Source organism: Sphaeramia orbicularis, chromosome 4 (genome assembly GCF_902148855.1).
Source record: "Sphaeramia orbicularis chromosome 4, fSphaOr1.1, whole genome shotgun sequence".
Classification (NCBI taxonomy): domain Eukaryota; kingdom Metazoa; phylum Chordata; class Actinopteri; order Kurtiformes; family Apogonidae; genus Sphaeramia; species Sphaeramia orbicularis.
This window is the reverse complement of record NC_043960.1, coordinates 11,301,339-11,325,053: the sequence shown is the minus strand read 5'-3', so window position 1 is coordinate 11,325,053 and position 23,715 is coordinate 11,301,339. Positions and strand designations below refer to the sequence as shown.

Genomic DNA, 23,715 nt, shown 5'->3' with positions numbered 1-23,715 from the left:
CTCTTTCCTTGTCAGCAAACATGCAGCTGCACCAGCTGAACCCCTTCTTTTCTCTGGCATTATTTAGGTCTCAGTGCGTGTCTTTTTCTGGGCATGCGTCTCAGGGGTACTCCTTAAAATTAGAACATGACCCCTGTTCTGCTGAGTTTACAGTAAATATAGGCATTGTAGCCGCTGCTCCTACAGTAGTTTATGCAGACAGAGGGCATTGATAAGAAGCCAAGTCTGTATCTGTGATGTCACGAGTCAGTAACTGGTGAAATCCAACACCACCAGCTGTAGGAGTTGTGTTGGGGTGAATACGGATCCCCTTGCATCAGTGCAAGTCAAGGCACATAGCAGAAACCACCGCCTGGAGGTAAAGACGTGCAGAGCTGGATCTTGTCGTGTTGGAGACCACTCTCAGCTTTGGTTCTGTATCCCACAGCACACTCAGTGCTGCAGACCAAGAAGCCGGCCGCTGTCCAAGCCAATATTTTTTCGATGCAACTGTTGCGCGTCTCCACTTTGGATAGAAATAACCTTATCACTGTGCGCCTCAGAGCGCAAAGGATCTCAGACGCACAGATTTGAGACAGTGGGAGAGAACTCTCCTCTGGACCACAATACGATGAGGAAATTCTGACTTGGCAGTACTCCCACGTCTACTTTACGCGTCCTTTGGCTTTTACCAAAGGGTTATCCCATGCACAGGTATCCCCATAAGTGTGATTCTGTTTTCACCCAGATCTCTGCTGCCTGGACAAATGCATACAAATGCATTTAGGAGCTCAACGGACAAGGAGTGGACACGTTTCCGCGGCAGCAACGTAAGTGGGCAATTGGTTAAATAGCATGCAGATGTTAAACTATCTTTGCGCATTTCCTACTAAAACTGTTCCCATGACGGATTTTCATTCAAAATGGCAACGGGTGCGCTATTTCTATTCTGGAGGTTTGGTGTCTTCTCCTGAATCAGCACCAATTGACAAAATACTGTAAAAGTTTAAAGTTTTTTGTTTTTCTTTCTTTCTTTTTTACTTTTTTTTTTTTTTTTTTTTTTTTTTTGCATTGAAACATGACAGACTATGCAGTATTTTATTTATGAACTGTTTCAGGTCTGTGCATTTATTGTGTGGCCTTTTGTTAAGATGTCTGTAAAGTATGGTCCCACAGTGATCATAGATCCGCACATATGGACTCACTACTCCCCATTGTCTGTGGATAACTGTGCATTTGTGTGGATGTGGATGGATGTTTTCTGGACTTGGCAGCCTTTGAATATTTTGACCTGATGCTCTGTTTTATTCTTCTCCGTTGCTGATAAATGTAGCTGACAAGTGAAAAAGTAGGATCGTGTCTTGGCTTTAAACTGGGATCTCTTACAATGTAATCTGTAAACCATGTGGCCCACTGCTGACCCCATCTTCCTTTATTTATCTCTAACTCGCATACCTGTGATAAGCTGAGAAACAAACTCTAAATGGTGGAGACATAGAGTAAATGGGGGATGATACGGAGTCAATGATGCTTGTTCAGCATATCTGACATGACTATACAATAGGGTTTGAGTCACTATTTAGGACTCAGATTCTGCGAGCAAATGAAAACAAACTGTGTCAAAGTGTTTTGGTTTTGACTGAAACAAAACCCATTTAGCACCTTTAAACCTTAACATTCCTCATGGGAGTGTGCATTATTGACATCAGGCATGCAGATTTTTCAGTCCTGTTAAGCACAGCTGAGACAGTGGAGCTACAGAATTGTGTACACCTCCATAGGCTTTTTAGCAGGAAATGTATTTTCTTCTATCAGAAGTCAGTCCAAGTTGTCTGTACTCTATTATGAATCTCCTCCAGATATGATCTAAAAAGTTCACAGGCTCACAATGCATTCTGTTGTTCTCTGTTGATAGTGTTTGTTCTATGGAAAACAAAGTGGACCTGAAATCCTGAGAAGTGCATTTTTTTGTCCTTGGAAGTGAAAATGAGAGCCGTATGGGACTGAGAACAAGTGTGGCCTCCCCTGAATTCACTGAGAGAGTCAGTGTGTATGCATCAGTGGTTAACTGGCTCCAGACAATCACCCACTGTTGCAGGCATTGCTGCTCCTTTGCTGGCAGTAGCTTGGACTGTATAGCAACGGAGACTCACATAACTGTATACTTAACTAAGAACATGGGGTTTCCTCAATAATGGCCAGTGTTGACCTGGTGCATTTTTAAATGAGAGATGAAAATGCTTACTTCAGTGTGGAGGACTGCTTGGATTTAAATGAAAATGACTAATGCTGTTACCTGACAAAAATGTATAGCAGTTTCTCTAAAAGGGAGGTTAAATGTATGACTGCCTCAGGTCTTTATTTCAGCTGTAATTTAACTGCTATTAGACTGTCATATAATGACAGTAAGTTTGATATATCCATCCATTCCAAGATCCTCCTTTTACGAAGTGCTTTGTGCAGTGCTGAACATTTGGCATCTGCATCCACATCCACATTAGTGGAGAATCAGTAAAGCACACTATTGATTACAGGGTGCAGCACTTTTCACAGATTAGATTTACATAAGGATGCAAATAACATTCAAGGTTTTTTTTAAAAAACTGAACCACACACAGACTCGTGTGTTTTCTGTGTCTATGGAAAACCTGCACAGATAAAGTAATGTGCATGAGAGGGGACATGAATTTCCTTCTCGGGATCAAAAAAGTTCTATCTCAGTCTGAATCTGAATGATGTTACCATACCTAAATGGTCACTTTATGGCCTGATATAATAGCCTCATATGTTTTGCTCTTGGGAAAATTGGTAACAAACCACTGAATAAACATTCAGAAACATATACCAACACATTGAACTAAATTGGTAGGTTTATGCCTGTAAAGATCATATTCTCAGATTAATCCTGTTTGGAAGATATGCTTAGGCACCTTTAAGGGTCAATTTATTCAAATCAGTGTTTGATTTCTCTTTTTTCATAGTGGAATTGCTCATAGAAGAGTGTCTCAGAAAGATAAATTACTAAACATTGCTTAAAAAAGCTTCTGTTTTTGATGAACTGCCGTAATGTTAGTAATCTCACCTGTAAACCATATTATCTTTTCAAAGTAATGCATAGTAGGATCATACTGCGGAGCGCTCACCTTCCCTACAACAGAGTTTGTAGGTATTCTGGCCTGTCTGTGTGACTGTATTTAACCCTCCTAACATCTGCAGGTTCCCCTGAAACAGGAAAAGGGCAAACCAATAAAGATCAGTGGAAGTTTACTCACAGCCCTTTGTCTGCTCGCTGTCTTGTGGACTAAGTCAATCTTTACTCTGGTCTGCAGTGACCTCTTGACTCCAGGCACCAATTTGAGTGAACTGACAAACATGCACCACACACAGCTCTTTGTCAGAGAAGCATTTGGACATGTCATACTAGTCATAAAACTTACATATACAGACTAATTTATATTTCATTCATCAGTTGCTAGATTTGGTAGATAGTAAATTTATCATTTAAAATGCTTGAATCTTAAGCTTGGGAGGAACATTGGTTAGGGAGCTGAACTTGAAAATGCTGGCCTGGTAAATTTTGCCAGTGGCTATTTGGACTTAGAAGACAGGCTCATCAGCGCTTCCACCATGAAGTCATTATGATCAGGATACAGGTGCTAACGCTGAAACACAGCCAGTAGGAAGAGATACTGGCTAGGAATCATTTACTTGTTCATGGCAGGGAATGTTTTGAGACTGAGAAGCAAAGCATGCAGAAACAGAACACCTGATTAGTAAGAAATTTGAATAGAAATATCAGCTTATTATTCGCACGAGGACAGCGTTTGTGTGTGTTGTTGCAGAGCATCCCCCATATATATGACAGATGGTAGTTTTCAGATGTCTGATTTATTTGTCTTTCTGTTTCTTGTGCTGGCAAAATCATATGAGTCTCAATTGGGCCCTTAAAGCACTACATCAGTCCATGTGTGTCAGAGTTATTGCCTCCCCTGTGTTTTGGATTCCAGTCCATTTAAAACCTGGGCCTAACACAGCCACACAGTTGCCAGAGGGGCATATAAGTATGGAGGTTCGGCAAGTGCTCCAAGATCAAGCTCTATAAACCTCAATTTTCTGAAAAATGACTCTTAGTGGAGTACTTCCAAAGACTACTTCTTCCTCTGTTGTCGTATTCTGAGGACTGACATAACTTTTCACATAAGGGGTTAAATAGGCCTAGTCAATCAAGATGACTCCCATCAGCAATTTTATGTGAACGGTTTCCTTTTTGTTTGTTCTTTAAGAAGTGAAACATTTCAGAATTGTTTGGGCAGATTAACAGCTCTGCATGCTTTGTTGCCACTAATGGATTTGGTAAGTGGCCTGCCAAATTACACATGTAAACAGTATACTGTGAATGCCACTGCTTCCAAAGTTACCCCCGACAGACATCAATGATGAACATACGAAAATTGTTTCCCTTTTTCTTAAGAGTCTTGTAAACAGAATTTAAGTGACTTTGCCCCCATTTGCCAGGCCAACTTGAGCACTTCGCCTTTCCATTTGCCTCTCAGCCCTTTTCCGTACTTGAATGAACCATTGTTAGCTATCCAAGCTAATTTTAATGGGGGGGGGGGGGGGCAAGATCTATGAGTGCTGGAATGATTCATTGCAGAGGAGAGTTTTAAGTTGTGATTATTTATAGTCTTGACATGACACCCACTCCAAACATAGTGGTATTTCCCTTAGTCAACAGAGCAGTGTTTGGGGAGCTTTGTCTTGCTTTCAGCGGTCTTTTCCATTAACTGCTGGACTGGGAAGTATGTCATAGTGCTGTCAGACAGGGATTTACATCAAGACTGTGAACGCATATTGTTCATATGTGTTCATATGTGTTCATTTGCTTTAAATCATTCTTCATGTAACAAAATGCTCCATATTATAGATATATTTAGAAAATTTCACTAAAACTGAATGCCAGAAAAGAGGGTCAGCAAATGGAGGGGGTTAAGGTGAGGAAATATCACACCAGTTGTACCTAATGTCACTGTAGATGTGTTAAAACAGTGATCTGGTCTGGGTTTGTCTGGTGGCAGAGCCTCAGGGATGCTTTAAATAGCCCTGGACAGGAAGACTCCTTGACAGACAGGCAGAAAAAGTTGTCTGAATCAGCATCAGATGGCCCCAGTTGACACTCCAAACAGAATGTTATATTTAGTGTTTTCCCTTTTTGGTCTACTTTTAAACTTTACCAACTGTAAAGTAGAACCAGCTACCCGTTGGCTTTATGAATTTCACTTTTATCCCTTCTCGACAGATGACTGATTAACTTATTCTTTTCTGATTCTATCCTATTGGTTTTTTCTGATTTGGTTACATGTCTTTGTTCCTGGCTGTGGAATGTTGCATCGTGTTCTGGGTGGGGAACAGGTGACCAGGCTGGTGGTATTTCAACTTTCTCGTTCTCTTTTTCTCTCACATTATACTTTTCTTATACTTACTGTCTCTTACTTTATCCTCTGTCTGTCTGCTTTCTGTCCCCTTCTGTCTGCAGGGAGATATTAGATTCCTCTGGGAAAACAAACATGACTCCTCATCTGTGTCTCAGTTAAATATGGCCACACAAACACTGGTCGCCTCTTTTACTCACTTAATATGATCCTCAAAAGAGACATGTTTGTAAGGCAGCACTTTGGTGGTCATATTGCGTCTTATCTGTAAAGGTTTAAGGTAACTACAGGATATGAATGATAAATGTAGGAGGTCTTATATGAGCACATATTTAAAACTGAACTGCCTCTGTCTCTGGGGGTCTTGTGTACTACCACCAAAGCCACAGTGGTAAAAGTCATCCAAGTACCAGAAGACACTCATGTCAGCAGCTGTAATGATGTATGTGACTGACTGAAAAGTAATATGACGCTCATAATATTTTAGGTTGATGTTGCCCTTGTCACCATCTCAGACACGTCCTGAGGTTGGAGATGCTAATGATGGATAGTTTTCAGTGATGTAAATCTCCTGTAGCCCTTCTCAGTATTGTTAGTATTTAGTTACATAGGCCTGAGAGCCTATAAGCTAAAATTGTGACATGCTTGCTGTGGTGGTTGGGAGACAGATTAAAAGCAGGTGTGGGTGTTTATTCCTGGTGGTCTGTGTAACTCCTGTCCTCTGAATGAGCAGATGAGCACTTTACATCCTACAATACCACATAACTACATTGTTATTTCATGGCTTAAATTAGCTAAAGATGTCAAATATCATCAGAATGCAATGCTTTACATAAGTGGGTCTATTTTTTTTTTTAACATTTAATGTTAATTTAGGAATCCCATGAACGTATCATCTCATGATGCTCTTAAATTTATATTATTGTATTGTGAAAATGCATTTGTTTTAGTTTCTTTCCTCATCTTTTTACACTTCAGTGACTACATAAAACATGCTCTCCTCCTGCTGTAGCTGTATGGTGGGCAGTGCCACCTAGAGGTGGGGTCAGTTAGGGTCAACAATTTAATTAAGTCTCCTCTAGAAGGTATCGATGAATGATACACAACATGCTTGTCTTTTTATCTTGCTGTTTTGTCAAAACTGTTAAAGATGATTAATGTTTCATTTTAGGTACATTAGATACATGTTGCTGCTCCTGTCCTGTTAGAGTGCAGTGGGCTATACATTCACATTTTGCAGAATGTTATGTGCTTTTGCACTATTCTGATGAGGGTATGGTCTTTTTACAATTAAACCTGAGAACAGAAGTACCACATTGATCTCAGCTTTAGATGAGTTTTTCTCTTTGTGTTCATGAGATGTATACAAACAGTATTATTACCTACCGCTGCCTTTCATCATTACAATTCAATGGAAACAATAAAATATGACACAATATCCCTGATTTTTCTGTATTTTAACTCCTTTAGCCCTATCAGCCCGCTCGTGGGCCGAAAAATTATATTAATATTTATCTACTATAAAAATATAATAAATCAGGACAATGGATGTTTTTTTCAAGTTTTGCTCAAAGTTTAGACCCTAATGTTAATAAAAGTACATCAAAAGTGTATTTTAGTGCAAACTTTAATGTTCAAACATGATTTTTAATCTTTGTGGGGTGAAATATACGCTATTAAAAATCTCCGACACGAACAATTAATTTATGCATATCATCGTCAATCCAGCCGAAAAAAAAAACAGGCAAGGATAAAAAATTCTAATTTGTTTGTTTGTTACAGTGTACTCAGGCATAGTAATAGATACAATATTTTAGACAATGGGAATAGATTCTGTGAGGTCTCTAAACGTCCATAGACACCAAGAACATCCATATGAACTTTATTATTATAAGTATTATAAGTAATTCTTCATTTACTTTGGGTATGTCTTTTTAGGCGTTTTTCCCCTGAAAATATGGTCAGGGTTAAACAGGTTAACTGATTTCCATTTGGCTGCAGGTATTAGACTAATGGTGTAATCTGTTAATCTAGTCTTTTTTTCCCCCAGTTAACTAGTTAACTGTGTCATATCAAACTTTAAGTAAAATAGTGTTCTTATGTTCTTGAGATACAAAAGACAGTAGAAACAGAAAAAAAAAAAAAAAGAAAAAAAAAAAAAAAAAACACTTTCCAGAAGCTGGGGTTTGTTAGTGTGCATTAGTGATTTGTTTAATTGTTTAGCAACAATGTGGATTTATGTTCTAATTCTTTATTACCTAGTGTCCCCTACTGAATAATCATTTCTACTTTTGTCATAAACTAAAATCTAACAGGCAAACTATAACAGATTGTTGCTCAGAACATAAAACACTTTTATTAGGCCCTATGGGTTGATGGTGGACTAAACAGTGGCTCAGGATTTCAGTCCACACTGCTTGTGCGGTTTAGAAGTTGATTGGTCACTTTTATAACTGTTATTAACAACTGATGTAATACTAATCAGCTGGCGCGTGCCCCTTAGATTTGACAATAGACCTGGTTCATTCATTCAGAGTCTATTCAGAATAAAAGACAAAAGGACAGTTTATCTGTGAGGTAACTTTATGTCAACGGTCATTTAACCATGTCATATAAGTGGTCGTGGTGGAAACCGGACAAAAGCTGCTCCGGAATCGCTGTGGGCCAGGTTATATAACGTAAAGCATGTGTGTGTGTGATGAGGTTTGGGCGGAAGAAGCGCCTCGGTAGTGACACTTTTCAGGTCAGGGTCAGCATCTGCTCTTAGCGCCTCGGAGTTTAGCACATTATAGCTATAGCTCTTACAAGAACAAGTGAATTTTGGTATGTCTTCAGTACATAGAGGGTAGTCGCTAATTCAGCGAGAAGATACGTTTCTTACATAGACCGCAATTTCGTTAGCAAAGTTAAGCTAGCCTTTTGGTCAAACTACCGGACATAAGCTTCAAACCTTGACGATTAGCTAGTATTAGCAGTCAGTAGCATTAGCTTTTTTTTCCTATTTAACGTCCTTGGTTCTCAATTGCACACAACTGAAAAAAAAGCGCATATTTAACGCTAATGACTCACCTACAATTGCTCTTTTTGTTACAGTTTCAATTAACTCTCCCAAATAAGCTATTATATTGGTTAATAACGCTTTATTAATTTTACAGTAAGAATAGCGTTAGCAATTTAAGCTAGTTTATGATTTCCTTTTAAGCACATTGTCTAATAGTCATGCTGTATTGTGTCAGTGACTTTAAAGTATGCTAATCTTTGAAGAATTTTACCATTTGCATCCAATCACTTCATTACCTTATCGTGGTTTCAACTTTTTGTTTTCCACTAAATAAGACCTTGTATTGTTTATGGTGGTTTAACTAATGGCATGACAACCCAGCACATTAAATTGGATTAACATAATCATATAACAGGTTACACCTGTGCATTTTATGTCTTAACAAGAAAAATGTGTTGTGTAAAATTAACTTTCCTCCAGCTGAAATTTTGGCCCTAGCAGATTTTGGCATCTGTGGTAATTGATAACAATATGAATTTGTTCAGTGCAATTTGATTTAAGCATGTTGTTACACACAGTGCCAGGCCCTGAAACTGATACACCTATGATGGAATGCATCCCATGAAAATGAGATGTACTTAAAAGTCTTTGTTTTAACATGTTAATTCTGCACTGACTAGTTTTTTTTTTTTTTTTTTTTTTAATTCTGAGGTGTGTATTGTATCTTGGTGACTTACTCCTGTCTCTTCTGTACGTTAGTCACCTTTACCACAAAAACTTTCCATCGTTCACTGTCTAAAATAAATGTTCATGAGTCATCTCATCAAAGCCCTAATACAATGAAATCCACACTTTCTTCTTTAATCTTATAAATTCAAGTTCTTTGCTTATATTTGCAGGACATAGCCACACAACAGAGAGTTAATGAATGAACTAACACAGGGCTGGTGTTTTTCATAGAGATAGTTTTAAAGTAGGTCAAAAATAGATTTCAGGATGTAATCACAAGCTAGTACACTCATGTCTGTCGTTTAACATGCAGACTTTTGTTCAGAGGTAATACAACAAAACGATGCATCATTTTGATATATGACTTACCTTTGTGATGCACAAATCCCATGTAAATAAAGGACCTGAAATTAATTTCCTGCCCTTTCATATCTCCGATTTATAGTCACTTAAATCATAATCTTACACCTCTATTATTTCAAAGATACAACACTTCATATATGTGTATGTAATGTCTGGTTTTGTCTTGTACTGGAATGCCAGCTTTTATGGATGTTTCTTTCTTTTCTGTCACAGTACATGCTAAGAAGATGACAAAAATGTGTGTGGCTGTAAAAAAAACACTTCCATGCTTAAAATGTGGTTTAATTGGAATGTTCCCTAATAGTTTCAGATGCTGCCCGTATGACTGTGTTAAAACTTTTAACACGATTGTTAAAATAAGTTACTTCCTGCTCTAATTTATGTGTACATGTCCCTATAGGTGGAACTTTCTCCTGCTCCTGTCAGTATGCTCAGCAGTACTCCCTGGAGAAGAAGACTACCTAGAACAAGGTAAGCAGAACTTGCTTGTAACTCAACACTATCATTCAAATGGGTACGTCTATAATTATTTTTGTTAAAGTTAATGTCCATGCCTTTTCTTTTGTCATGTTCGCTAATAAACTGATCTCTCTTAACTCTTATGGATGTCTAACATAGTCAACAGATTAAGGGAGAAGGATCACTTTATCATTTTTTTTTTTTTTATACAAGGTTATGCATTACTCTTTAAAGATGACTGGTGGAGGATGCAGTGGTCCTCTTAGTTAGCAAACACACTGGTCTAAAAACAATATTCAGCACTGGACTGCATCATTTTCTCATCAGTAATACACAAGGATGCAGTGCATTAGTCAGACTGGGAAGTGGCTGCAAACAGGAGCTATTCTTCCTTGCTCCTTCTTTTTTAACCTTCTTTCTAAACATGTCTGCGCTTGCCCTTGAGACCTCCAAATGCACGAAGAAGCAGCCAAAATAGCCTCTCTACACATGTTTCCTCTCCTCTTACCCATCCTTCTCCCTTCAGTGCTTTCATCTCAGGTCCATCAGCAAAGCCTCTAAATATGTCACATGCAAACAGAGCAGTGAAGTGCATGCTGAGAAGAGCACTCTGGGAAAGTACACCAATCAGCCAGATGGAGAGGAACAGGAAATCTCAGATAAATGGTTCGCATGTTTTGGCAACTGTTCCTCTGCTGCTCAGATGTTCTGGTGATATCCATCTTTTATTGTTAAACAAAGCAACAGCAATGAGAGGAGCTGAGGGTGAGAAGGGCAGAAGTTAAATAGTAGAATGTTGTCAAGAGAATTGTAGTAGATTTCTAGTAAACATGTTGCTATATTTGATTTAGCTGAGAATGACAGATCACCTAGCCACTGGTAATAGCATACTTTTACTGTATTTAAGGTTGACCTCATGATGAATCCTCACATTTTACTTCATTTGCACCTGCATGTGGATGGTTTACTGGGTCGCTCCTGTAGTCCATCTCACATTGTGCTCTGCTCGTGGCTCTATAGTCGATAAACTCTTTGCAAACAGGATCAATCCATCATAAAGAGGGGAAGAGGAATGCATACTAGTGCTAGAGCAGCTTGTCTTCACATCTGAGACAGGTTAATTGGAATCTTGGTTGATGTTACCGCAGGCGAAAAATGTCAGGGACATATCAGTATGTGCCTCGATCAGCCGCATATAGATACCTTTATGCAGAAAACCATATCAAATAAGATAAATAAGATAGATAAGCTTTTGTGCCTTATTTCTGCTTTACCTGAAATTATCAGTCTGGCTCTTTCTTTGTTTGCACCCGGCCTTTTTTCTCTTCCTCTTTTCTAGGTCCTAGAGCAGAAGAAGTGTTTTTGTCAAAATAATGCATTTGAAATAGGATAATCCTTAAATTTACATGATTCAACCCAGAATAGATTTTAAGAATGCTTCCACTTTTTCCCATATTGGATAGCCAGAGTTTTCTCTGTTGGTTACACAGATTTTACGCTTTTATTGGAAGTTATTCAGTTTGGTTAACAGTGTTGTGATTTTTTATGTTCCAATATTATGTAATTTGTCATAAAATTGTTCTTATAAAATGTGATAATCATGTAATTAGGAAAAGTAAAATACAATGTGTGCTTAGAGCTATCTCTACAGTAGCTGTGCTCTACCAGTCCAAGGTTTTCAGTCAGAATATTTATGTTGTTCTGGGTTCATAAAATTGGATTATGATTGTACAGAGAAATGTGGTTTACTAACCATCAACAGCCTTTTGTCATGGAAGTCTTGAGGCAATAAGTCAACAGTACATCCACTGTCCTTTAGTTCCATCAGATCTGCTGACGTGTTTTTGAACACTGGCCGCCAAGCTACAGGGAAGGAGTTGTTTCTAAAGATGTGCAGACACACAAGCATACGTCAATGTAGCTTTTAAATTAACAACCCTGTTGCAATTTTACTTGGCATTTAATATGACAGCATTTTTAGTTTATTTATTTATCTTTCTTTCCATTTTCCACATTAATATGTCAAGTTCTCTTTTTTTTTCTTTTACCAGAGACTGTTGTTGCCTGGTATTGACATATGTGACACATTTGACGCATTGCCCTCCAGCCTAGTAATCTGTCTGTAGCTCTTTCCTCAAAGCTGAACAGCACAGAATATTCTCTGTCTTCAAGTAATTTTTAACTGCTTTACTTGGCTTCCATGTGCCTCACTGTCAGCAGCCCTTACATAAATCCTTTGAAAAATTACCTGTGGGCATTAAAAAAGAATGACAGGATCGTTTGGAGTAAAGCTACTCTCATGAATCTCTGGTGGCAGTTTGATTCAAAAAGGCTGCATGGAGTGGTTTCCTGTATCGTACTTTGGCCCCGTCTTTCTTTAGTTCCTTTAACTCATCTGGATTACAGCTGCTTTTTTGGTACTTTCTCCAGCATCACAGGGAGACTGCCTTGAGGGTACAATTGCTGACCATTAAAATGTTTACTCATTTTCTTTGACCAAAGGCAGTCGGTGTCCTTGTACATTTATAACATATGAAGCAACTGATGCTCTTGAATTAAAGTATAATTTGTGTTAAGAAAATGTCACATTAGAATACTCTATGTCATCATGTATACATTTTTGTTTCTCAAATTCAGTAAAGTGAATTAGAATCAATTTTTGTTGTCACTTTAATAAGTCCAGTTTTTAAGGATGGTTAAATTTGGCCATTTTTGCAAGCACATTTGCACACATTGAAACCTGTTCTGGTATAATTATCTATCAACAAATTATGTACATTGACAATAATTGTACATTGATATTGAGTAAGTTTGTTAATTTATGCTAAGTACGCAACTTGTTGATTCATCCTTCCCTTGTTTAATTCACATATGTCTCCTTTACCCCTCAGGAGTGGATATTCTCTATCGTCTTGGGCTTACAGCCCAGAGCAGCACAGATTATCCTTACGACAGGACCAGCTCATCTCTGCCGACTCACACCACTCTTCCTTCAGCTGCAAGTCTCCCTGTGTCTGGATATGGGGTATTACTCGACTCAAACTCTCTCTATGAAGCTCCAGCAGGCAGCCTGTTTCCGCCAGAGATTGGTGTGGAGTTCTCTGTTGTTGTTAGCCTAAGCTCCTGGAGAGCAAACAATGCTTTTCTTTTTAGTGTCAGAGATGACAGAGACAGACTGCGTTTTGGCATTCAACTACTGCCACGCAGAGTGGTGGTATACACTGCTGAGAAGGCCTCCATTTACTTCAGCTACAACTGGCAGGATGGACACCAACACGCCTTTGCAGTTGGTGTCCGTGCACACTCTGTGTCCTTTTATGCAGACTGCGGGACAGTGCAGCAGCGGGAGCAGACCTTGGGCAGGTCTCAGACATTGGGGGATTCTGGGGGTCTCTTCACTTTGGGTAGAATGAACTCCAAAGCGGCACCATTTAATGGTCGTGTCTGCCAATTAGATATCTATCCATCGGCCCAAGCTGCAGCGCACTACTGCACCTACCTTAAGAAACAGTGCCGGCTGGCCGACACTTACCGATTGCATTCGCCACATTTAGGCTTGGATATTGAGGCAAATGACCCCCCTTCTAACACCTTGACAAAGCCCCGTGCTGGAGTAGCAGCTACGCATAATACACCCACAAAAGCCACAGCAGCTGTCAGACTCTCCACAGGTACTTTGGAAACGCAATATTCAACCCTGAGCCCAGTGGTACAACCTCATGTTGGGGACCAGAACCACAATTCAACATTGGAACAGCTTTCACACTCCTCCCTCACCACATCTCCACCTCAGCCTAACAGCCCGGGCTCAGCTACCCTGAGTGGGCTGGAGGCTATGGATGTCACCCATAGTACAACAGTCACCACTACAAAAAGCATGCTGGTTAGGAGGCCCCAGAGTGACACAGATCAATCTGAGAACAGCACAGAGGAAGACAGCAGCTCAGGAGTCCTGCAGAGCCCAGATGCAACCCCTGGCCTGATTTCCCCAGTCAGGCAAAACAGAATAAAGGAAGGACTCAGGAACAACTCCATCACCAACTCCAAGAATGTCCGCTTTGGATCCGATCAGACTAATCACCACCTGGACACTAACCTGAAGGCCAACAGCACCACTTTGTACCGAGAGAATCACGTGGAGACCTCAGAGAAGCATGATCTGGATGGCAGCTATGATGACATAGACATGGGAGGATATGACTATGGATATGAGGAGCCAGACTTCTTCTATGACTATGATGATGCTTTACGTGGCCCCAAGGGAGAACCAGGTCCTCCGGTAGGTAATAAAGTTTATAAATCAAAGATGGTGTGCACACAGACAGGTGACAAATTAAAGGAAAAACTAACTGTATTGCTTAAATTATGTTGCACTGAGCTTTGTGAAAATAAGTCCTACCACAACACTTCTCAGCTTTGATTCTACAAGTCTCTGAATGCAACTAGAAAGATGAAAGATAAAACATTTGCTCATTTGGTGTTTTGATCCATTTCCACGTATATTTTACATCATTTGATACACTTCAAACCATTCAGAAATATGTGGTGCCCTTTGGATGGGGGCATTGTCATACTGAAACAGACCATCGGATTTTTCCTTTAACTGGTCACCTGTCTGTATGTACCTTTTTTCAAAGAGTTGAGCCACCTTTCATTGCATTGCTGTACATATTCAAAAGAAAAAATATGCATACAATCCCATGAAAACTGATTAATGACCAGTGCACTTTGAATTCTCTACACAATTTGGCATTCCACATACACCCAGGATGCAATGAAAAAACCTGGCAGGGTGGGGTATTAATCTAAAGGTGATGACATGTCCAAGCACTGTTCTTTTTTCATGTGTCTACAAGTTGTAAAAATAACATGTCACTTTCTTGCTGGCAGCTACTTTTGCTCTTGTGTGAGAGTACATAACTTGTTGGTAGGTTGGAAATATATGCTGTGAAAAAGGTGTTGTCCATCTAAGTTTCTGGATTGCTTTGTTCTGAACTTTTTTTTTTTTTACAGCTCAGGTTTTTCAGGAATTGTTTACATTTCCATGAGTCAGATCTCCTATCAGCTCTTTGTTTGAACCCAGAGACTGTATGTAATGATGTAAGATGTTGGGACTCATCTGCTGTCATCTTTCCATATTATTGTTGCCACAGCTATAAGATTCCTGCAGGCTAGTATTAGGAACATAGAGAAGCACTGAGTTGTTGCACTTTCCCGAGTACTGTAGAGGTAGAGTTTACAAACCTGCATACACTGATACTGTGATCTTTTATGCAATGTCATTGCTGATTAGGCATTGATGTGACAGGAAAATAATGACGGATGCATTTGATTTGCTGGGATGAAGGAGCTTGACTGTCTGGTTTGTGATGGACAAGTCCTCTCTATTGTGACGGCCAGTTTTTCTTGAACATCAAGGTTGAAGTTGCATTTTTCAGTATTGGCAATGTCTCAACTTAATCTTTTGATTGCTACTGAGGCCATGTAAATACAAAACATACTTCAGGGTATATGATTATTATAATGATGCTTCAGAGAAACCTCGTGACAGGAGGTTGGAAGCATCAGTCATCGCCTCCTTAATGTATTTCCTCCTATATAATGTCTCAGTTTCATGGCCTGTTATTAACCTACCTACAGCAGACAGCTTACTTATTGGATGCAAGTTGTGGGGAAATTGCTGGCAAAGTTGTAATGCAACTAGTTAGTTAGTTAGTGTCACACAAGGTAACAAGTATTTCTTAAATTAAATCCATTGGGAAAAATTTGATTCTTCTAGAGCTGTGTTTCATGAGTGTCTTGGTTTCTTTGAGATCCTGTGTTGCGGTGAAGGCGGTGATGTGATCACAGTTTCCATGTGTCTGTGTGTGGGAGTCTGGAGGAACAAACAACTGTTTCTTCATGTCTCTCTTCGTCCATTGCTTTGACATTTAGAGGGATGTTTCAAACCACCAAACTATAGGCTCTTGCTATTGTGATAATTAAGAATGGTAATTAAAATAGTAAAATGTGTAGTAAGCTTCTGGTTTTAACTTTTGTTATGATTTGGCGTTATATAAATAAAAGTTGATTGATTGGATTGATAGTTCCTCTTTCTGTTTTTAATTGTTGGACTAAAAAAAATCTCGTTTTGGGAGTGTAAAAACAACCTGAGGCATAAATACTATTCCCTAGGCCCCTTATCCAGAAGGATAGTCAAAAAGTTGAATTTCTGATCCCTCTAACTTTTGAAGATAGATTGATTAGGTCAGTGTTACTCAACCTTTTTTGAACAAAGGCCCACTAATGACATCATGAGCCTCCTGCCGCCCCCCCATCCCCAAAAACTTTGGGGAGGGGGGGTACATTATTCTACAAGTACGTAAGTATAGCTCTGTAGGTCAAGCCCCCCATCACCTCATCATTTTCCACCTGCTGCCCCCTGAAAACAGATGGGGGGGAGCTTACACAGGGCCTTTACGTGGGGGTACTGCCCACATTGAGAAACACTGTAATAGTCCAACTGTTTGCATTTCAACATGGGGGGGATCTGCTGCATCTCCTTTGTACTAATAGCCAGTGAGTTTGTGATTTTTCATGATTTTTTTTTTTCCCCCCTCTTGTCATGTGCTTGCACCCCCCCAGTTGAGAATACCCCCACCACCACCACCACCACCACCATATTACAGCTACCCCTAGTATGATTATTAATGTATAATGTGGATTTCAACTTCAGAACTTTAAGTTGTTTGCAGCATTTGTCATTTCTTCCGTTTCATTTGCTTACAGTAACAACTTCCCACAGATTTATTTTGGTTAATGACTGAGAATGCAGTGAAATGTTTATGAAACATCAGTATGAAATGACTTAATGTCTGTGTCAGCATTTGTAATTCATTAAGACCATGATTCATGGATGAAATGGCCAGTACACAAAAGATTTTAAACACTGAAAGCATTGTTGATATGTCAGCTGATGATGCAGTGAAGATTTCCTAAGAAGAGTTTTGGAATTTGTGCTTTTAACACAGCTTCCCAAGTTGGATTCATAAGAGATTGTGGTTATGTGGCATGTGTTAACTTAAAGGTACTTTTCTATCATATTCCTAAGATTGCTTAAAAATGAAATGCATTTATGAAGAATAAGCAAGACCTTTAGGAGAGTTAAACTGAGCTTTTGGTTTTATTAATTATCTCCTTTTATAGAATTTGGCAGTCCCTCAACATTTATGCTTAAAAGTACAAACCCAATCATTAAGATGCCATTAACATTTAAATTGTATTTGTTCAACCTTGTCACTGAGAATTATAATACTCATATAATGATATTGTTTAGTTTTAACAACAGAACAACAACAATTAAAACTGACAGAGCTGACATGCAGCTTTATCTCTTTAGTTATATTGTTAAGTTTTATTGGCTTTTTTTGTTTTGTTTGTTTTTTGCATCTTTCAGAATGTGCCATGCAGTTTCATTTGTTTAATTAATACTGCATTTTTCCCATGATGAATCTTCTGTTATTCTCATACTCTAACCAAATCATAGTGATACAACAAAAACCTAACAGTACCCATTTTATGCAAATTTCTATTAGAGCGCTGAACTGAGAACGCTCACCTTCTCTGAACTTCATAGCTCTTACATAAAAATAGCACATACTCATCACGGCAGAAGCCTGGACAGTGAACTACATGTTATTGCTTGCCATTAACATACTTTATCTCTTTCTTTTTTTCCTTTTCCTCCTTCTCTTTCTCTCTCTACAATGTTCCTGTCTTTCTCATGATGTCCTTTTATCCAGGGTCCTCAAGGTCCCCCTGGTTTAACTGGTCCTCCGGGGAAAAGAGGTTCTCGGGTGAGTAACATACACAAAATTTATGATACACAAAATTTCTGAGGTGGTGAAGGGGGGGTCACTGTTGATCAAAAGTAGCTGTACTTTCAGATACAAAGCTCTTTTATGTAGAATATTGATAGTTAAGGAACGAGAATTAGTTTTATCGTTATAGTGTGAAATATAGCTTTAATTCTACACATGAAACACATGGATCATATATGTAATTTGTTAAGTAAAATGAACTAATCTTTACTGTTTTGATGTTTACACATTGTAATATGTAGAATAGCACCGAAAAAGACAACTGCTAGGTTAATTAAATTATTACCAGACATATTACTATGAATATTTAACTACAGATATTTTCAAATATCAAATATTTTATTTTAAGTTATTGTTTAACCATCAAATAACCTGAATCTTGTTTTAATTTAAGACCATGCACATATGTTCTTTCCCTTAAGCTCTTTTAGTGTCTGGAGTAGCAAATGGAAAGAAAATGTATTTATGTATTCCTTTTTTATCTACTCCATGACTCCAAACCAGGAACCATGATAGACATAGTTCAATCCAAAACTGCTGGAGAAATGAGAAAAATGATAAGAATTACGATCTGGTCACTCTAAAGGGGTCATAGTAATACAGGATTGTAGCCTGAATCATCAGAATGGTAAATGGTCAGGCTTTGAAGGTAATGAACATACTAATCAACAACACTAACATATTGTCTGGACAATGTTTCTCATAGCAGTCAGCATATACATGCCATATGTGCATTGCCTGGATTTACCATCACAATCCAGCTGTAACTGTCTGGGAATAGGTGATGACAGACATGTTTGTGGTTAGCGTGATTAAACTCAGGAGCAAGCCTTGCTTTACAGAATTACATAGCCTAAGAGGATCCAGGCTTCATTGTTTATTTGTTGGCACCTTTGGAGCATCAAGGTGGGGTGACCAAACTTTTCCAGATGCAACCAGCGGTAGCGATGGCAACACTGGCTGATTTTCCTTTTTGATCTCAGGACTGAACCAGATGCAACTACCAAGGCTCATGATGCAATGCTACAATAATGCCAAAGCCAAAGGCATCTATGAACATGAATATCAGAAGAAAAAACAAGGACACCAAAAATCAGCCTGGCTCAGGATAGTTATGGTTGAACTGTCTAAAACCAGTCTGGCGTTGAGTGCTGTGTAGTCACTTGCAGGAGACAAAGTGTAGGAGGAGCCATGCTAAAGCCTTATGTTTCTAAGGTTATGACATGAAATAATGATGACCACCCTAAAAACAAGAGTAAAACTGTGCATGTATGTAATGGATTTAACTGATGGGCAAACTTAACTGTGCAGTGGTGGACACAGAGCTGGTAGACAGTGAAACATTTCCTCTTGTAAAGCTTTTAAAGCACATGAATGCAGATACAGAAAGTACTTCAAGCATAGTCGCAGAGAGAAGGCAGAGGAAGGCTTGAAATCATTATGTGGTGGGAAGCTGAGGTCTGTGGTGTGTTGGTTGTGTCTCAGCCGTCCCAGTGCTGAGCCCCAGATTTATTATACTGCCTTCAATTGTTAGCGTTATCAGTGAGCTTAGGAACCAGGGCACACGATTTATTGTGTGCATTTGTCATGGAAACAGACTTACATTCTTGAGAGCTCTGTTAATTGTAATCAGCCTCTGAAGATGACAGATGGAGTGCTCAGTTGGGGATTTATACAGTAATAATGAATTTTTAATGAAGGAAAAGTCATTTGTCATTTTGCAACAAGCAACAATTTACCACAACAGAATCAAATCCACAGAATTCTGTCACTGAGGCAGGCCTAAGTAAAATGTTCTGTATGTGAAAAGTTGACACTTTTATCACAATTAATGCTTAAAGATTGCATAAAGAGAAGGGGATCTGTCTTCCTTGTGCTTGGCTCTGGAACAGAGAAAGCAAGTCTAACAACCAGCAGGGGTAAAGATATGCAGGAATTTAGTATGTTGTTGGTGTGTATGTGTGTATGAATGTGCATGTGTGTCTGTGCATGTGTGGTCATGCATTCATTGCATACCTGTGATGTTCAAGGAACAAAATCACTTTGTGCAGAGAACAAATGTAGAATAGGAACTGGGCAGTTTATGCATACATAATGTATTTGTGATTAATATCTGGGATTCTAATCTATATTTAAAGATTTCTGCATCACCTGCTTCCAGAGGTTTGCCAGTTGTCTCTCACATTGCAACTCTTAACTTTGGCGGTCATGTGACTGAGATTCTTAGCTTCTGTCAAGAATCCACACTAATTTGTATACTTTATTTTTCTCTCTCTCTCTCTCTCTCTTCCTCCATGTCTGCACCTGTTTCAGGGTCCCACTGGTCCACATGGAAAGCCAGGACAACCTGGACCACCTGGACCCAAGGTGAGTAACCTCTTTTTGTACAGTAGGGAGGTATAAACATCTCCCTAAAAGTACCAGATGGGTTCTTTCTATCTGTAAGGATGGATGAAGCCAATCTCAGTGAAGTGCAGACATGGGCCAGGCCTGGTTATTCTAATACTATTTCATTCCACAGATAAAGCTTTTGTAAAAACAGTGAACCTGTTTTGTGAATGAATGAGTTACAAAAGGGTAATGATGATAATTTTTATTGGACCTCATGTAGAATGACCTTTCACTCCAGGCTTGTTTCACACTGCGGTAGACTCTCCAGGCATTCACAAATGGCTTTGCTTTAGAAACGATGGCAGGACAGTTGTTTGATTCCTCCTTGTTACAGTGGCATGTTGAATATCAGTACTTGGTTAATAACATAAGATCATACAATTGATTTCACACCTCATGGTGCTATACGGAAAACAGGACAGCTATGCATGCAAGTTGCATAAAATGACGAAGTAATGAGTGGTATCGTCATGGTATGTGCAGACATGTTGAAATAGCACTTTGCACGAGCACTAGTTTAACTGCTTTGTTGAGTTCTGGGGTTATTATTATGTAATGCAATAATGTTCGTATTATGTAACCAAGCACCTGGGTAGTGTTGAAGTTCTTTCCACTGAAAAAAAGTACAAGAAATTGTATTATCTTTTGTTTATTTACAGCATATAATATATATCAAAAATGATTTTTTATTTTGGTCTGTAAGTATTGTTTTGATATTCATCAGAACAACAACAGTAACCCAGTGGTTAAACCTCAATTTCCTGAGGGCCCTGCCCAAAGGATCAATAAAGTTCTATCTAATCTAATGTAATATAATTGTATATTGTGAAAAGACCTTTCAAAGCTTTCAAAATCAAGATATTTTATTCTTTAATTCAATTTCATGAATTTCCTTTAATTCTGTTAATTCCATTCCACTTCAGCATTTTGTAGCAGTGGTAATCCTTGTTTATGGTTGGATTGTTGTTGGATTGTGGAATCATAATTGTACAGTAAAAAGAGGTTTTCAGAGGTGTGGGTGACAAGACTGAACACTCTTTACTGCCTGAGGACGTGTAGTGTCATTTTATGAACTTACCTGCCAATCACCTCAGAGAGAGGAGGCAAACAGAGCAAGGACAATGTCATTACCACAAAAAAATCAAAGCACATTGTTTCTAGCCTGAGGCCAAGTTTTATGTAATCTTGAAGTTCTTTTTTCATAATTTGTCACTCGTTTATTTCTTTTTTTTTGTATGAAAAAAAAAACAAGTTAAATAAAAATGGGATCTGCTTGTAGACATTGCTTTTTACTCTTTCATATGTGTCTAAAATTGCAAACAATTAAGAAAGTATTGTAATGCCCTTCCTTCACCCATCATTTAGTGCATTTCACAGCCAGACAAAACATGTGATCCTATAATAACAATAAATCACAGAGTTGCTCTATAAATCAGGACACAGCAGTTGTTTTTTTTCTATGTCAGTTGAACAAAATGCTGAAACCAGTATCTTAACATATTCTTTGAAATATGGGATGGTAACATAATTTCATGTGAATTTTGCAAACTGGGGACTTGAATCATTTTTTATCCCCAATTTCTGCTGTAGTGTGTGCACTTGTGGGATTAAATGAGAAAATGCCAGATGTATGGAAGCATGTTACGGTGAAACAGAAGACAGGAGACTGGTTGTTGGGCTTAGCAACATACTTTCAGTACTAGATCATTATTGCCCTGATTTTCACCACAGGGCATAAGCATACTGTTAGACGTGATATTGAATATAAGATGGAGATGGAAAAAAAGAAAAGAATGCAATTCTTATACACCATTTACTAGCTTTTCCCAGAATGTGACAAGATGCAAAAGGACAAGTTGATACAACTAAGTGAGGATGTGGGCAGCTCTGTGCAGATGATTATGGTGACTGTAATCTTGACTGGCTACCACAAACTGCCTTCATACACCCTGCAGTAAGTTGGAACTGTCATGTTGTAGGAGCAGAAACAAAAGGATAAGTGAAATGTCAGATGTGCCATGTTTTGTGTTTCATGAGAGGCTTTTTGGTAGAAGGGAATGACCCCTTATTGTCTCTAATTATATTTAAAGGATATACAGCTAAAGACAAGCGAAAATAACTCTATCAAATACGTTCACTTGGTCTGCCTCACCCCACACACAGAGGAATGTTCTGTTTTCCTCTTTGATCAGTCAAGCAGAGCATAGTGTCCCAATACGGTTGGTTTTTACTGTTCTGGGACACTGAGGGCCAATGGGATGGCTGGTTTGCCTATTATTCCATCAGCCTGTACACCCACATTGGTGTGTGTGATTGTGTACACATTCAAATCAGTGCATCAATACCACAGTGACCTGTCTATGAGTCATTCTGAAACCCACAAACCTTTTGCAGAGGCGGAATACAATACGAGAGACTCTTTGTATCAGTTTGGGACTATGTCCTCCAGTGAACTGTGTTTGGTCAATACTATCAGAAGATAACAACATCTGTTTTTCATCATGAACTAATGAGTTTATAGTAAAACGTGTTTACATTCTACATCAAAAATATTCAGCATATTTTACTACCTCACTTACTACGCTATCATACTAATTATTGACAAACAAAACTATCAAAATTCTCTAGTACTGAAATAATGCTGACAGTGTAAAGTTTTTTTTTGACACAACAGTTTTATTTTATATGATAGCATGTTGTTTATTTATTGGGGGTTTTATATAGGTTCGATTTTTCTAGCTGTGATTTCAGCATTGTTACCAGGGTCCTTATTACACTGCACAGACCAGTGTGCAGTTATATCGGAGTTCGATTCCCAGTCGAACTGGACCATTCTGTATTCCTCTGTGATTGAAAACAGTATACATAGGCTAAATATCCTGTCAGTGCCCTTGACCAAGGTGCTGATGGAAATATGGAGTTTTTCCCTGAGTGCCTTCAATGGCAGCTCACTGCTGCTCACTACTGCTCACTTAGCTTTACTAATGCTGATGCTAATGCTGTGTGTATTATGTGTAAAATGCAGACACCAGTTGTCTATATGGGGATAATAAAGTGAGTTAACCATAAACTTTAACCTTTATTTCTTATTAAACCATTGAAGCAGTTAACTGCTTGAAGCAGTTAACTGCTTCAATGATTCAATCATACTATAGCAAAGAGAGAAACAACGTTGTTTCTCTCTTTGCTATAGTATGATTGTTAATGAAATTTGAAATAAATTTAGGACAATATGGGAAACTAAAATCAGTATTCTGATAACAAATGGTTTTATCCAGTGTATTACCAAGCACTTACTGGAAATACAGTGAATTTCCTCTTTATGAGATGCCCTTACCCTGTGAACATGTTTTTATACTAGGGTTCAAAGGGAGATCCCGGACTATCTCCAGGCCAGGCTTCACCAGGAGAGAAGGTAAGAATAGAGTCCACTGATCTCTCTGTATCACTCTGTGTCTTCACTTCTATCTGTCTTCTTGGTCTCTGAATATGTTTTTCCTCTGTT

The 23,715-nt window shown here is 38.6% G+C and overlaps 1 protein-coding gene across 1 annotated transcript in view; it reads left to right on the top strand.

The window, feature by feature from the left end:
* Positions 1-218: 218 nt before the first annotated feature.
* The window catches only part of col24a1 (collagen type XXIV alpha 1 chain), an 87,227-nt gene continuing 63,730 nt past the window's right edge, over positions 219-23,715 (top strand). Inside the window, exons 1-6 of the mRNA XM_030131762.1 lie at positions 219-809; positions 9,902-9,972; positions 12,852-14,239; positions 17,742-17,795; positions 20,133-20,186; positions 23,572-23,625. Of these exons, the coding sequence (XP_029987622.1) occupies positions 757-809; positions 9,902-9,972; positions 12,852-14,239; positions 17,742-17,795; positions 20,133-20,186; positions 23,572-23,625 (1,674 nt within the window). The 5' untranslated portion in view covers positions 219-756. The remainder of the gene's footprint in view (positions 810-9,901; positions 9,973-12,851; positions 14,240-17,741; positions 17,796-20,132; positions 20,187-23,571; positions 23,626-23,715) is intronic.